This window comes from Mirounga leonina, unplaced genomic scaffold, assembly GCF_011800145.1.
Source record: "Mirounga leonina isolate KUSES-001 unplaced genomic scaffold, KU_Mleo_1.0 Mir_239, whole genome shotgun sequence".
Lineage (NCBI taxonomy): Eukaryota > Metazoa > Chordata > Mammalia > Carnivora > Phocidae > Mirounga > Mirounga leonina.
In genome coordinates, this window is record NW_023270624.1 from 1636463 (window position 1) to 1651028 (window position 14566).

Genomic DNA, 14566 nt, shown 5'->3' on the forward strand with positions numbered 1-14566 from the left:
AAATGGTCCAGTTTCATTCTTCTGCATGTGGCTATCCAATTTTCCCAGCATCATTTGTTGAAGAGACTGTCTTTTTCCCATTGGACATTCTTTCCTGCTTTGTCAAAGATTAGTTGACCGTAGAGTTCAGGATCCATTTCTGGGCTCTCTATTCTGTTCCATTGATCGATGTGTCTGTTTTTGTGCCAGGACCATACTGTCTTGATGATGACAGCTTTGTAATAGAGCTGAAAGTCCGGAATTGTGATGCCGCCAGCTTTGCTTTTCTTTTTCAACATTCCTCTGGCTATTCGGGGTCTTTTCTGGTTCCATACAAACTTTAGGATTATTTGTTCCATTTCTTTGAAAAAAGAAGATGTGGTATATATATACAATGGAATATTATGCAGCCATCAAAAGGAATGAGATCTTGCCATTTGCAACGACGTGGGTGGAACTGGAGGGTGTTATGCTGAGTGAAATAAGTCAATCAGAGAAAGACATGTATCATATGACCTCACTGATATGAGGAATTCTTAATCTCAGGAAACAAACTGAGGGTTGCTGGCGTGGTGGGGGTGGGAGGGATGCGGTGGCTGGGTGATGGATCTTAGGGAGGGTATGTGTTATGGTGAGCACTGTGAATTGTGTAAAACTGTTGAATCACAGACCTGTATCTGTGAAACAAATAATACATTATATGTTAAAAAAAAAAAAAAAGAAGAAGATAGCAGGAGGGGAATAATAAAGGGGGGGAATCGGAGGGGGAAACGAACCATGAGAGACGATGGACTCTGAGAAACAAACTGGGGGTTCTAGAGGGGAGAGGGGTGGGAGGATGGGTTGGCCTGGTGATGGGTATTGAGGAGGGCACATTCTGCATGGAGCACTGGGTGTTATGCACAAACAATGAATCATGGAACACTACATCAAAAACGAATGATGTAATGTATGGTGATTAACATAACAATAAAAAATTAAAAAAATTATAGTGAAAAAAATCATAGAAATTAAAATGTTATTTTGTAAAATTCCCGCTTACTGTAAAAGAGGAATAGAGGAACAAAAACTACATAAGACATACAGAAAACAAAAGCTAAAATGCAGTTGTAAATAAAACTATGTCAATAAAAGCCTTAAATGTGAATGGAATACAACACATTCAAAAGGTGAGATTGGGCGCCTGGGTGGCTCAGTCGGTTAAGCATCTGCCCTCAGCTCAGGTCGTGATCTCAGGGTCCTGGGATTGCGTCCCGCATCAGGCTCCCTGCTCAATGGGGAGTCTGCTTTTCCTTCTACCTGTCCCCCCACTCGTGATCTCTCTCTTTCTCTCTCAAATAAATAAATTAAAAAAAAAGGTGAGATTGTCAGTCTAGATTAAAAAAAAAAAAAGATTGAACCATATGCTGTCTACAGGAGACACATTAGATTCAAAGATACAAATAGATAGAAAATAAAAGGATGAATAAATATATTTCATGCAAAGAGCAATCACAATAAAGCTGGACTAGCTATACTAGTAAAAGACAAGATAGACTTCTAAACAAAAAGTGTTGAGGCACCTGGGTGGCTCAGTCAGTTAAGCCTTCAACTCTTGATTTTGCCTCAGGTCAAGATGTCAGGGTTGTGAGATCGTGCCCCACGTTGAAAAATAAAGTGCAACAAGAACAATCCAAAAGTTATTTTATTTCCAATGATTACATCTCCAGGGGATAAATTCTCAAATAGGAAATTTATGTGAGTAAATTTTGTTTCCTCCCTCTGTCTCTCTCCCCCGCCCAAAAATGTTATTAGAGATGAAGACGGGCATTTTATAATGATGAAAAAGCCATTCCATTAAGAATATATAATTCTGCATTAAAGCCCTTAATGAGAAAAGCAGGTATAATAATTAAAAATATAAATGCACCTAATAACAGAGCACTAAAAACATTAAGCAAAAACTGACAGAAAAGGGGGCACCTGGGTGGCTCAGTCAGTTAAGCATCCAACTCTTGATTTTGGCTCATGATTTGGTTTGGTGAGTCTTTTGTTGAATCCTGCACATTTTGCATATTGCTGTGAAACTCTGGATCTTATTTGAACCTTCTATTTCACCTGGCTTGCTTTGATATGCTCTAGGAAAGGAAGAGGACGTGCTACTTCATTATGGCCATGGAGGGTAGAAGCCCAATTTCCCCATTTGCTGCCCCCCCCCCCCCCCCCCCCCCAAATACCCAAGGAGGTAAGGGTCTCCTTTTTATTGCTTGGTAGTGGGATTTCTAGTTCTGCACTAGGCCTTCACTGACGTTATTCTGGCTGAGGGGTTAGAGTGCCTTGTTCCTACTCTTTTGGCCTCCAGTGACACCATGAGGTGGGATTGTGGCCTCGTTACTGCCGGGCAGTAGTAAAAGTTCCGGCTTTGCACTAGGCCTCCTCTGATACCACCCCAGAAGGGAGGGGGAGGGGATGCTCTCTTACTAATACTGAGTGGGAGTGGGGAATGTCCAGGTTCCCCACCTGGTCTCCACTGTCATTGCTGAGAAAGTGGGGTGTTCATTTCCAGCCAGCATGGATGCGTGTCCTAGCACTTGGGCTTTTCGGACACCACCCAGCAGGGTTTTATGAGCTCTTTCTACAGCCTCACAAGCAGGGGGGACATCTAGGCTCCCCACTCAGCCTTTGCTGGTGCAGGTAGTGATAGGACCAGTTTTTTCTGTGTTGTTTGGCTAGAGTAGAGTGGTTAATGTCTAAGAGTTTTTTGTCTTGCTAGGGGTACCCCTTTCTTGGCCCTTTGGTTATAAAGAAAGCAGGTTCTTGTTGGGGCTTTGCAATATTTTTGTGTGTCTGTCTAGGTTCCTGCTTCTTCAGCTCCAAGTCTGGGGCATATGAGGCAAAAAACCCCACAGTCACATCATTCCTCTTTTCCTGAGGTTCGTGAACTACCTGACCTATCTCCTCTCCACTTCTCAGTCTTTTTATGAGTTTTTAGGTGTACTTAGTGGGGAAAATAGGGAAAATCCGTCTACTCCATCTTCCTACAACAATTCATTTTTAGGTTGAAATTTTTAGTTCATAATGTATAATTTAATTATTTTATCCAACAATATGTGCTAATAGTATTACTAACAATTTGATTGATGAAAATAGGATTTCTTTGTAGTTCTTTTTGTGCTCATCTCAACATTTCTACACAAAAATGCATAAGATAGAAATATAAAATTTTGAGTTGATCTACACCATTAGGAACCATAAAGAAAGTAGATGCAGTAGATGAAACAACACAGTGGAATTTGTAGAGTTGAAAAGGCCAGAGACTATATAACTTGAAGCAGAATGGGGGCAGACAAATATGCAGGTCTCTTGACTCTTCGTCCAGTCTTCCAATAGGAAGTTATCTCTCAAAATGAAAAGCTTTTTCTTATAGCTCTTGGAAAATGTATTCCTGACACACTTGATTTATAACCTGAAACATACTGGCCTACAATACTAACTGGATTGTATCTTCTGATTTAAAGTATAACTGCATCTTGACTTTGAAAAATGTCCCAAGGTCAGCTTTGAGCATTTTGTCATCTGTGGCATTTGACGTAAGACCAGGACAGTTGTCAGGGACCAAGAATGGAGCTACCCTCTGCTCTCTTTGTGCTGCACACTGAGAACATTTTTCACAGACTCTCCCAACGCCTACTCCCGAGAACCTGTCTTTCAGCCAGTTTCACAAGCCAGAAATTACCAAATCATCCTTCAGTCCCATCAGACAACATAGTCTTCAAATTGACCATTTGCTGCTCCTCAGATATAAATAGTGACTTAACATCTAAAGGATCATAGCCCAGCTCTTACAGTTTCAGACAGCACTCAGGGTCTCTGATAACCTAATTCTGGCTTTCATTTCCAGTATTACTTTTTGTTTTATCCTATCAGGAGCCCTCTACACCAGCAAGGCTAGTTTCCCTGCTGGTCCCTACAGATGCTGTATTCACTCTCCCTCTGAGTCTTTTGCTCCTATAGGACACTTGTCCTTGCCCTTTCTTTCCTCTCCAGGTATTATGACTCCATCCATTCTTCAGATCTGAATGATAACAATTCTGCTCTGAATTCTTAGAATACAGTCTTGGTCAATTCTTCAGACTTCTATTTATTAAGGAAGAAACCTGATCTTACACACACATACACATATATGATGATATATTATGACCAAGTAGGATTTATTTCAGGAATGTGACATTGGTTAACATAAAAATTCAATCAATGTACTTCTCTATTAAAGTATGAAGAGAAGGGGCGCCTGGGTGGCTCAGTCGTTAAGAGTCTGCCTTCGGCTCAAGTCATGATCCCAGGGTCCTGGGATCGAGCCCCACATCGGGCTCCCTGCTCCGCGGGAAGCCTGCTTCCCCCTCTCCCATTCCCCCTGCTTGTGTTCCTTCTCTCGATGTCTCTGTCTGTCTGTCAAATAAATAAATAAAATCTTTAAAAAATAAAGTATGAAGAGAAAATAATATGGTCATTTTGATCCAATGCAGAAAATGAATATGACAAAATACTACCTTTTTAAAAAAAGATTATTTATTTATCTGACAGTGAGAGAGACAGCAAGAGAGGGAACACAAGCAGGGGGAGTGGGAGGGGGAGAAGCAGGCTCCCCACGGAGCGGGGAGCCCGATGTGGGGCTCGATCCCAGGACCCTGGGATCATGACTTGAGCCGAAGGCAGACGCTTAACGACTGAGCCACCTAGGCGCCCCCAATACTACCATTTGTGATTTAAAAAAAAAAACTCACAGCACACTAGGAATTCAAGGGAATGTCCTTATTCTGATAACAGATAACCGCAAATTAAAAGTAACACATTAAATGGTAAAATACTAAATGTTAGTATTTGTATTCAACATTGCACTGGCTTGTGCCATATAGTACTATAATGTAAGAAAAGAATTTAAAAGGTATTACAAGTAGAAAAGAAAAACTAAGTTAGCCATTATTTACAGATGATGATATGCAGAAAATCCAAAAGAATACACAAGTAAGCTATCGGAGAAAAGTGAATTTATCAAGGTTACTGGATATAAGGTCAATATATAAAAATCAATTGTATTTCTATGTACTAGTAACAAATAATTGGAAAATGAAGTTTAAAAAATAATTTCTACAGTAGCACAGTGAGCACATCGTGTCCTCTCATGATTCCTCATCATTGCACAAACTTTCTTCTGATGCCTCTGATGTGAATGCCTTTCCATCTACCTCCACACACCTGTTGAACATTTTTTTCCAGTCTCTCTTCAGGCTTATCACTCTTAAAGCATTCTTTCTTCCCCTTCCTAAGTAGTTTTTTTGTTTTTTAAGATTTTATTTATTAGACAGAGAGTGAGAGCACAAGCCGGGAGGAGAGGGAGAAGCAAGCTCCCCACTGAGCAGGGAGCTTGATGTGGGGCTCGATCCCAGGACCCTGGGATCATGACCTGAGCTGAAGGCAGACGCTTAACCGACTGAGCCATCCAGGCACCACCCCCCCGCCCTTTCCTAAGCAGTTTCTAAACTAATTCACAAGCAAATTTTTTCTTAAAAAAAAAGTAACACAGGTGCCAGACATATAAAAGTGATAAAAGTGGAGCTTTTGACACAAGAATATAGAATGAACTCAGAGCCACGACTTTCTAAAAACATCTGCAAATCACAGATCGAAACTCATTAACATATTTTAGGCACCCAAAGACCCCAAAATTGCTACTATAATTAACATCTCTAAAAAACGACATCTTTCTCCTGCTTTACAGAAGGTCAGCAGGAGGAAATTTCTTCACCTCCAAATCAAACAGAAACTTAATCTGCATTCCCATCTTTCTGTAGGCTTTTCCCTCCAGCCTAAGGTAAGGTTAATTTCTTCACGCGTGCTCTAACCCTAATTCCCTTAGAACATCGCAGAAAATTTGTCTCACCTAATGATCTCTTCTTTAACTCACCCTCAGCACGTGTATAGTTGTCCCATTAACGTAGAAATCATTTTCTCCCCTCTAAATACAGCCCTCTTTTCTTCTCTTCCTTTAAGCTTCTTGAAACATGTCCAAAACAGCCCACTAGTTCTCACCTTCCTCGTAATAATCCAACCTAGAACAATCTGGCTTCCACTCACCGTAAATCACTGAAGTTGTCTCCAGTACTCTCCTGGTTACTATTCCAGCTTACTCCTTCTCACTTGATTCGAGGCACCTAACGCTACTGACCATCTGACATTCATTTCTCCCTGGGCTCAGTGGCATCACTCTTCTGGCTGTAGACCATTCCTTTTCCTCCTCTTTCACCAACTCCTTATATAGTGATGTTTTCCTGAGTTTTATCTGTGACCCCTTTGTTTCTCATTCTAATCTGTACTCTGCTGACCAATTTCATGTACTATGGTTTTGACTACCAACTCTATTGTAATTACTCCTAATTCTAGTCTACTGACTCATAATTCCCTTTTGGACCCAAACGATCAACTTAACATGTGCCAAATCACACTTGTTCACTCCTGTATTTCCTGATTAGCAATGGCACCATCATCATCATCATGGTGATTTTTCACAATCAAAGACTGATTTCGTACATTACATTCTTCCAGTTAACCAGGAAGAAGCCTGGGAGTCAACCTACCTTCCTTCTTAACTCACCTCTTCCAATTATGTGATTGTAAAAACCATGCCACATTTTACCGCATTAGTACCGGTCACATATTCTTCGCTTCCACTGCCCCTGCCTGAATTTAGAGCCTTGTTCACCAATCATTCAAGTTACTGTAACAGCCCATACTTGTGGGCTCCAGCTGCTCGTTGTCCTCAACCTCCTAAACTCATTCTCCATACATTATTGTCAGAGCAATTTCCCTTACAGAGCATCTTTCATCAGTGCCATAATTTCAGAATCAATTCCAGCTCCTTAGAATGGCAGTTAAGACCTTTGGTTATCAGGTCTCTGCCTCCTTCTCAAGCTGCAACATCTGTCGTTCTCATTACTTAATAGATGTTCTTAATAGATGTTCTACAAATGCGCCACGCTGTCACCCACATGTACCTTTACCTCTGTGGCTCCCTCTCTTTTAAGTATTTATCTCACTCTCTGGAGCATTCCTGTTCTTCCAGCGTTGGGCTCAGGCATCCCTGTCTCTGGGACACTATATCTGGTCAAGCTGCCTTGGTTAGGCTCCATTCCCTTCTTTCTGAATCCTGTGCAAATCTCTACAAGATGTTTTGTAACACAGTATCATTGTAACATCTCTTTCTCTGTGAAAACTTCAACACATTAGGATAATTTGCTTAATTACTCTCTATTCCCTTCAACCCCATCCTCTCAATTCCTGACTTCTTGAAGATTAGGACCTGTTTCTTCTGTACAATTTCCAGTGTCCGGGATAGTACCTGGCTCAACCCTAGGATTAAGCAAACATTTACTGAGTAAATAATTTCTAAGGTTTAGAATTATTTCCTTTATTTGCTTTTGCAGTCTGAATTTTTTTTAAAAAAAATTGAAAACCTCAAGTAGGGAAAACATGCTTTTATTTCATGAAATGGATTTCTTTTCAAGACTTTGCCACAGTGACATGTTCTTTAAATTATTTCTTAGGATTTCTTTTGCAGCCAACTAAAAAAAAAATTAATAGCTTTAACCTTGAAGTGACTGCCAAAAGACTGTATTTTTTCTACTTAAATTAACATGCTGTTCAGAACACAGCAAGTACAGCTCAATAATAAATAACTTGAAGGCAACAAAGAAAAGTAATTTTGAGAACAAAATTAGAAATTGTGCAAAAAAATTTTGGGAGACTGTTAGATGTAGTTTGGAAATAAAGGAGTAAGAGAACACATTTTTTTCTTTCTCTTTTTTAATGAAAACCATGCACAAAGTTTGACAACAATATAGGAAAAGGCAAATTCCAGAGACTGAGGTAGTTTGCAGGTTTTTTTTTTTTTAATCTATTATTTGGTCTACATATGCATATATTTTAAGATCAGTTCTGTTTGCTATTAAAATGTTAGTTCTAATAAATATGCTGCTGGCTTATATAGTTGGTGTCTTTCTAATGAGAAATCCAGCACTCCTACACCCAGATTTTTCTCATGTTTACATATCACATATAGTGTATAATGCTGTATAAAGAGATAGAAAAACCCCACCTTTTATCTTACAAATGGTCAGAATTGTGGTTTTGCAATCAAATTATAATTGTGATTTCCTTGTCTTAGGATATTTTAAAAAGTGACTGACAGGTATGAAAGTTTTCCACATATTTATCATATAGTCAGAGCTTTTTTTCCTTAGAATTTAATATCTGATGAAACAAAATTAAAATTGAAAAGTTTTCTCATGTCATGACATTTATTAAATCAATCTCAAGTATGTATACTCTGCTGAGCTTTGGTTTAAGGCTTTCACACATGCAAATCTGCTTTCAAGGAATCCTCTTCAGTGTGGATTTTATAATGATTAGTAAGGGATGACCTCTGGCTGAATAGTTTCCCACATGCATTACATTCATACGGTTTCTCTCCAGTATGAATTCTCTGATGGGCAATAAGTGATGAGCTCTGTCTAAAAGTTTTCCCACATGTGTTACATTCAAAGGGTTTTTCTCCTGTATGAATCCTTTGATGCTGAATAAGAGCTGCACTTTGGCCAAAAGATATCCCACATTCCAGACATCGATAGGGTTTCTCTCCTGTGTGAATTCTCTGATGATTACTAAGGGATGAGTTACACCTGAATGTTTTCCCGCACTCGTTGCATTTATAGGGTCTTTCCCCGGTATGCATCCTCTGATGTTGAATGAGAGCTGAACTCTGTCGGAAGGCTTTCCCACACACTTTACATTTACACGGTTTCTCCCCAGTGTGAATTCTTTCATGAATGATAAGCGTCGAGTGAGAACTTAAGGCTTTGCCACATTCATTACAATTATACAGTTTCTCACCAGTATGAATTATCCGGTGTCTATTAAGTCGTGAAATAGAAGTGAAACCTTTTCCACATTCGTTACATCGATAGGGCTTTTCTCCAGTGTGAATTCTTTCATGCTGGATAAGAGATGCACTCTGACTGAAGGCTCTCCCACATTCACTGCACTTGAAAGGTTTCTCTCCCGTGTGAATCCTCTGATGATAACGAAGGGATGAGCTAGACTTAAAGGTGTTGCCACATTCATTACATAAATAGGACTTCTTTCTGAGATGAATTCTCTGACATCCGGGAAGGGATGTGCTGGATGCCTTCCTACCTGGATTGTATCTATGGGGATTTTCTCCAGCGTGGATTTTTTGATGTATAAAAAGGCCAGACCTTCTGCTGAAGGATTTACCACATTCTTTACATCTATAGGATTTCTCCACAGTGTGGGTTCTTAGGTGTTTACAAAGGGATGCACTATGACTGAAAGCTTTTCCACATTCTTTACAGATGTAGGGTTTCTCTCCAGTATGAGTTCTTTGATGCTGAATGAGAGCTGAACTTTGGCTGAAAGCTTTTAAACATTCTCTACATTTAAATAATTTCTCTCCGGTGTGGTTTTTCTGATGTTTATGAAGGGAAGAATTGTGAATGAAAGCTTTTTCACATATGCTACATTTATACCGCTTCTCTGCTGTTTTGATTTTTGGTTGGTTAAGTAAGTTTGAATTCTGCTTGAAACTATTTCTTTGTATTTCATATTTTGAGGGTGTTTTTTCTCTAGCAACCCTCTGTTGCTTAACAAAGACTGATTTCAGGCTGAAATTTTGGCCAAAGTCAATATTTTTATGGTTTCTTTCTACAGTGAGGATTTTTGTATGGGTGATTGAAATTATTTGTAAACTTTCTTTTTTGTTCTTTTGTTTCTTTAATCTGTCTTCATATATGCAGGGTTTTTCTGATATGAAATTCCAGGGTTCATCCCTTTTGAGTCTTTTCCTTCTTAGCCCCTGAAATGATGAATCTTGGGTTTGAGTTGACTTTGTAGTTTTAGGACTGCTCTTACATCCTGGAAAACAAAAAATCACTAATGATTCACATGATTGGCTGAGACTTAATGTGTAGAAAGAATAAATATTAATGATATTTAAATAAGGGCTTACTTTCTAATAGATACTAGCAAGAGGAATAAATAGGAAAGTAACACAAAGAAAACAATAAATGGAAGAGGGCAGAAGGACAGCGTGACTAAAAGAATAAAGGAAGCTAATTTAAGGAAGGCGAAAGTGTATGAGTGACCAGGAGAATGAACGGGGAGACAGGATTGGGAGGGTATGAATTAAGTGCAGTCTGGTATCCAAAGCCTATGACAGACTTACACATTATTTATATGACATTCTTCTCATTTATGTAATTATTTCTAATGTTGAATATCATTCCTCCTTTTTCTACACACCAAACTTCTCTGTAGCCTTCAGACTCAGTTCCAGTGTTAATTGCTCTGTGTACCCTTTCGTGAATCCAGCTCCAACAATCCATTCCCCTTATTATACCACTTACTAAGGTATATTATAATGTACGTACCTAAGGGGGAAAATTATGAGTATATTTAGAGACAATGAGAAAACCTTCAAAAAAATTCAGCACCACTGATAGTAAAAACATTCAAGAAAATAGGAATTGAGGGATACTTGCTCAATATGCTAAAATACATAAAGTTTAGTCCTAAAACCAGTATCCTATTTAATGAAGAAAGACTAGAGGCATTTCGACTATGATCAAGAACAAGGGGTGCCTGGCTGGCTCAGTAGGTAGAGCGTGACTCTTGATCTTGGGTTTTTGAGTTTGAGCACCATGTTGAGATTACTTAAAAATAAAATCTTAAAAAAAAAAAGAACAAGACAAGGATGCCCATTATTTTCACTTCTATTCAACATTCTACTAGATGTCTTAATCAATTCAGTTACATAAGAAAAACCATTTAGATGCACAAGGATGAGTAAAGAGGAAATGAGGAAATAAAACTACCTCTATTTGCTGGTGTTATAATACCCTGTCTACATAACTCCAGAAAATCAATGATAAAACTTGATCAGTGATGTAGCAGGATATGAAATTAACATGCTAAAGTCAATAACCTTCATTGACACTAGCAAAGAATTGGAGGAATGAATTTACAAGAAACATAAAAAAACTTGAGGAAAAATTTAAAACAGACTTGAATGACATTAAAGTACACCTGAACAATGGAACAGCATCTCCTATTCTTGGATAGAACAACTCAATGTTATAAAAATATAAAGATACTTTAAAGAAAATATGTAAAGATATTTTAAGTCCTGTATAGAGGTCAGGATTTTTCAACCTCAGCTTACATTTGAGGACAGACAATTCTTTGCTGTATGGCTGCCCTGTGTATTACCATCTACCCTTTCCACCACTCGCACCCTTCCTCAAGCTGTGACAACCCAAAATGTTTCAAATATGCACATCATATATATATACATATATATATGCTTAAAGTTTTCATAATAAAACTAAAAATTAAGTCTTCCATTTTCTGTCAGTCCTTGCAATAAGATTGAGTAGGTTAATCTTTTTCCTCTTAAAGATCATATCTAATAAGAAACTTGCAATTTTAAAAGGTTTCTGCACATGAATTTAAACATATCAATATTACAAAGGAAAAGATCTTTAAAAACTACTTTCACTTAAAAAAATACTTTCTAAGTAGAAAATAAGAATACTTACAGAATGATAAAACTTACGTTTAAATAGTAAATACCATAGCCTTCTGGGTAACTAAAGACAATGTTAGGTGGATAGTAAGCAAACTATCTAAATTACTTCCCCAAATGATAAGAAATAACTTCATAACTGTGAGACTTTTTTTGCTTGTTTGTTTATTGAAATTTTTATTTAAATTCTAGGCAGTTAACATAGAGTGTGATATTGGTTTCAGGAGTAGAATTTCGTGATTCTTCACTTACATATAACACCCAGTGCCCACCCATCACCCACTTAGACCATCCCCCACCCAGCTAACTGTGAGACTTCTATCCAAATCTTCATCTTCAACATTACTTGAGAAAGAAGAAGGAAAATGCCAAAACTTGTAAAATAAATGTGAGTTAAGAGAGGAAGAAGTAGGTATGAAGGAAGATAGCAGAGTAGGAAGCTCCAGGATTCTGTTTCCCCACCTAGACAACAATTGAACTGGCAGAATCTGGCTGCTCCGATAATTCTGAAACTGTAGAATCTACCTGAAGGCTGGTGGCTTCTAGGGGAAAGCCTGGTTGATAAATTACAGGTAATTTCAGTTACTGGCAGCCACCGTGCCCCAGCCCCCAGCCCCCCGCCCCCAGCCCCAGGGCAGGCAGCTGTACCGACAGTCCTTAGGTAGCTCACAGGTGCAGGTGACAAGAGCCTTGCTGTTCAATTGTAGATCTGGGCTCTGACGGAGGAGTATTCTTGGGGGCATGGAGGTGCAGATACAAAAGCAACCTGCCCTTGTTGCCCCACTGGCTGAAGCAGCTGCCGGGGGATTTAAGGGACAGGGCCGGACTTCCCTCTATCCTCTCACACTCACATTTTACCTTTTTCCCACACATTGTGGGAAAGGACATTCAAAAGTAACCACATACATGGGAAATTTAGAAAGTCACCATACATGCCAAGGGAAAGATAAAGGCTTGGAAAAGACATGAGAAAACCTTTAGTTTATATCTCAGGCTGGTCCATGGCACAAAGACACCTGACAACAATAAAAAAAATCAGTTCTATATAAAAATATATGTATTCATATATACAACTACCATTTTTCCCTGTTATAAAGAGATTTTACTGAATTGATTTGGACATACTGTAGGTCAAATAATATTTTCCAAAGGTAACAATTATGGACTTTAAAACTCAACATAAAATTAGTAGCTTCAATAGTATTAGTCATACTCCCCATCAACAGCATGATGAAATAATTCAATTATGTAGAAATACAGAACTCTAGGACTAGCTGGAAACCTGGGAATTGCTTAGCATAATATTTTCATTTCATGAGAAAACTAGACTCAAAGATTAAGCGATTTACCCAAACTGAAATACCTAATAGTAATAAAGCTGGAAATCAAACCAATTTTTCCTAAAACTAAAATTTGATAAATATTTCAACTGATTCTCTATCAGCTAAAAATCGAGGCTGTTCTCTAATGCTCCTGGCTGCCATGACATGAAAATGTTCAGACACTACCATAAGTCATAGTCAGGAGATTCAGGCCTGGAAGAGGCTTTATCAAACAATTAAGCTAGCCTTCTCCTTGTGAAAAGGAAATGTATGAGAAGGAAATCACTCTGGGGAAGGGGGAGGTTCTAATTCCCAGACTTATGACATTATAAAATTCAAATGTCTAGTTTGCAACAAAAAAATCACAAGGCACTTAAAAAAAAAAGATTTGACTCATTCAAAGCAACAAAATAAATAGAAACATCTATGAGGAAGAGAAGATGGTGGGCATACTACACAAAAACATTTAAACAGCACTTTTCAAGATGTTCAGGAGAGCTAAAGAAAGATACGGGTAAAGGTCATGAAAATGATTTTAAAAATGAAAATATCAATAGGAGATAGAGAGTACAGAAAGAAACCAAAATGAAATTCTGGAGTTGAAAACTGCAATAACTGAAAATTTCACTAGAGAGATTAAAAAATCAGATTTCAGCAAGCAGAAGAATCAGTGTACTTGAAGACAGGCCATTAAAATTCTGAGTCTGAGGAAGAACAACAACAAAAAATACTGAAGAAAGTGAACAGAGCCTAAGAGACCTGTGGGACACCATCAAGTGAACCAAAATAGCATTGTGGAAATCCTGAAAGGGAAAAGGAAAAGGGGCAGAGACCATTTGAAGACAATGGCTGAAAACTTCCCAAATTTGATGTGAGATATGAATCTACAAATTTATGAAGTGTAATGAACTCCAAAAAGGATAAAGTCAAAGAGACCAAGACTGAGACACATTATCACCAAACTGTCAAAACCCAAAGCCAAAAAGAGAATATTGAAAGCAGCAAGAGAGAAACAAGACTCATAACATATAAGGGATCTTCAATAAGATTATCAGATTTCTCATCAGGAACTTTGGAGGCCAAAGTTCTGACTGATATAGTCAAAGTCCTAAAAGAAAAAAAAAACAAAACTCTAAAAAGAGAATTCTCTATCTGGTAAACCATCCCTCAAAAATGATAAAGAAATTAAGACATTAAGACATTCCCATGCTGAGGGGGTTTATTACTACTAGACCTGCCTTGCAAGAATACTAAAGAGAGTCCTTCAAGTCGAAATGAAAGGATGCAAGGCAAAGTGATACAAAATAAAGATCTCTGGTAAGAGTAAATGCATGGTCAATATAAAAACCAGTATTAGTGTAAATTTGGCTTTTAATGCCACTTTATATTTTCCAGATGATTTAAAAGACAAATGCAAATTAGGCACACAATGTATAATGATGCAATTTGTGACAGTAACTGAAAGGGGGTGAGGATGGAGGTATACAGAAGCAGAGATTTTGTACATTATTGTACTTAAGGTAGTATAAATTCAAATCAGTGTTATTAGTTTAGGATGTTAAACATAATCCCAATGGTCACCAAAAAGATAATACTTGTTTTATATATATATATATATATATATATATAT

At 38.1% G+C, this 14566-nt stretch overlaps 1 protein-coding gene across 1 annotated transcript in view; it reads right to left on the bottom strand.

Moving 5' to 3' along the window:
* Window positions 1–7850: 7850 nt before the first annotated feature.
* The window catches only part of ZNF354B (zinc finger protein 354B), an 18295-nt gene continuing 11579 nt past the window's right edge, over window positions 7851–14566 (bottom strand). Inside the window, exon 5 of the mRNA XM_035029419.1 lies at window positions 7851–9945. Coding sequence (XP_034885310.1) covers window positions 8366–9945 — 1580 coding nt within the window. The 3' untranslated portion in view covers window positions 7851–8365. The remainder of the gene's footprint in view (window positions 9946–14566) is intronic.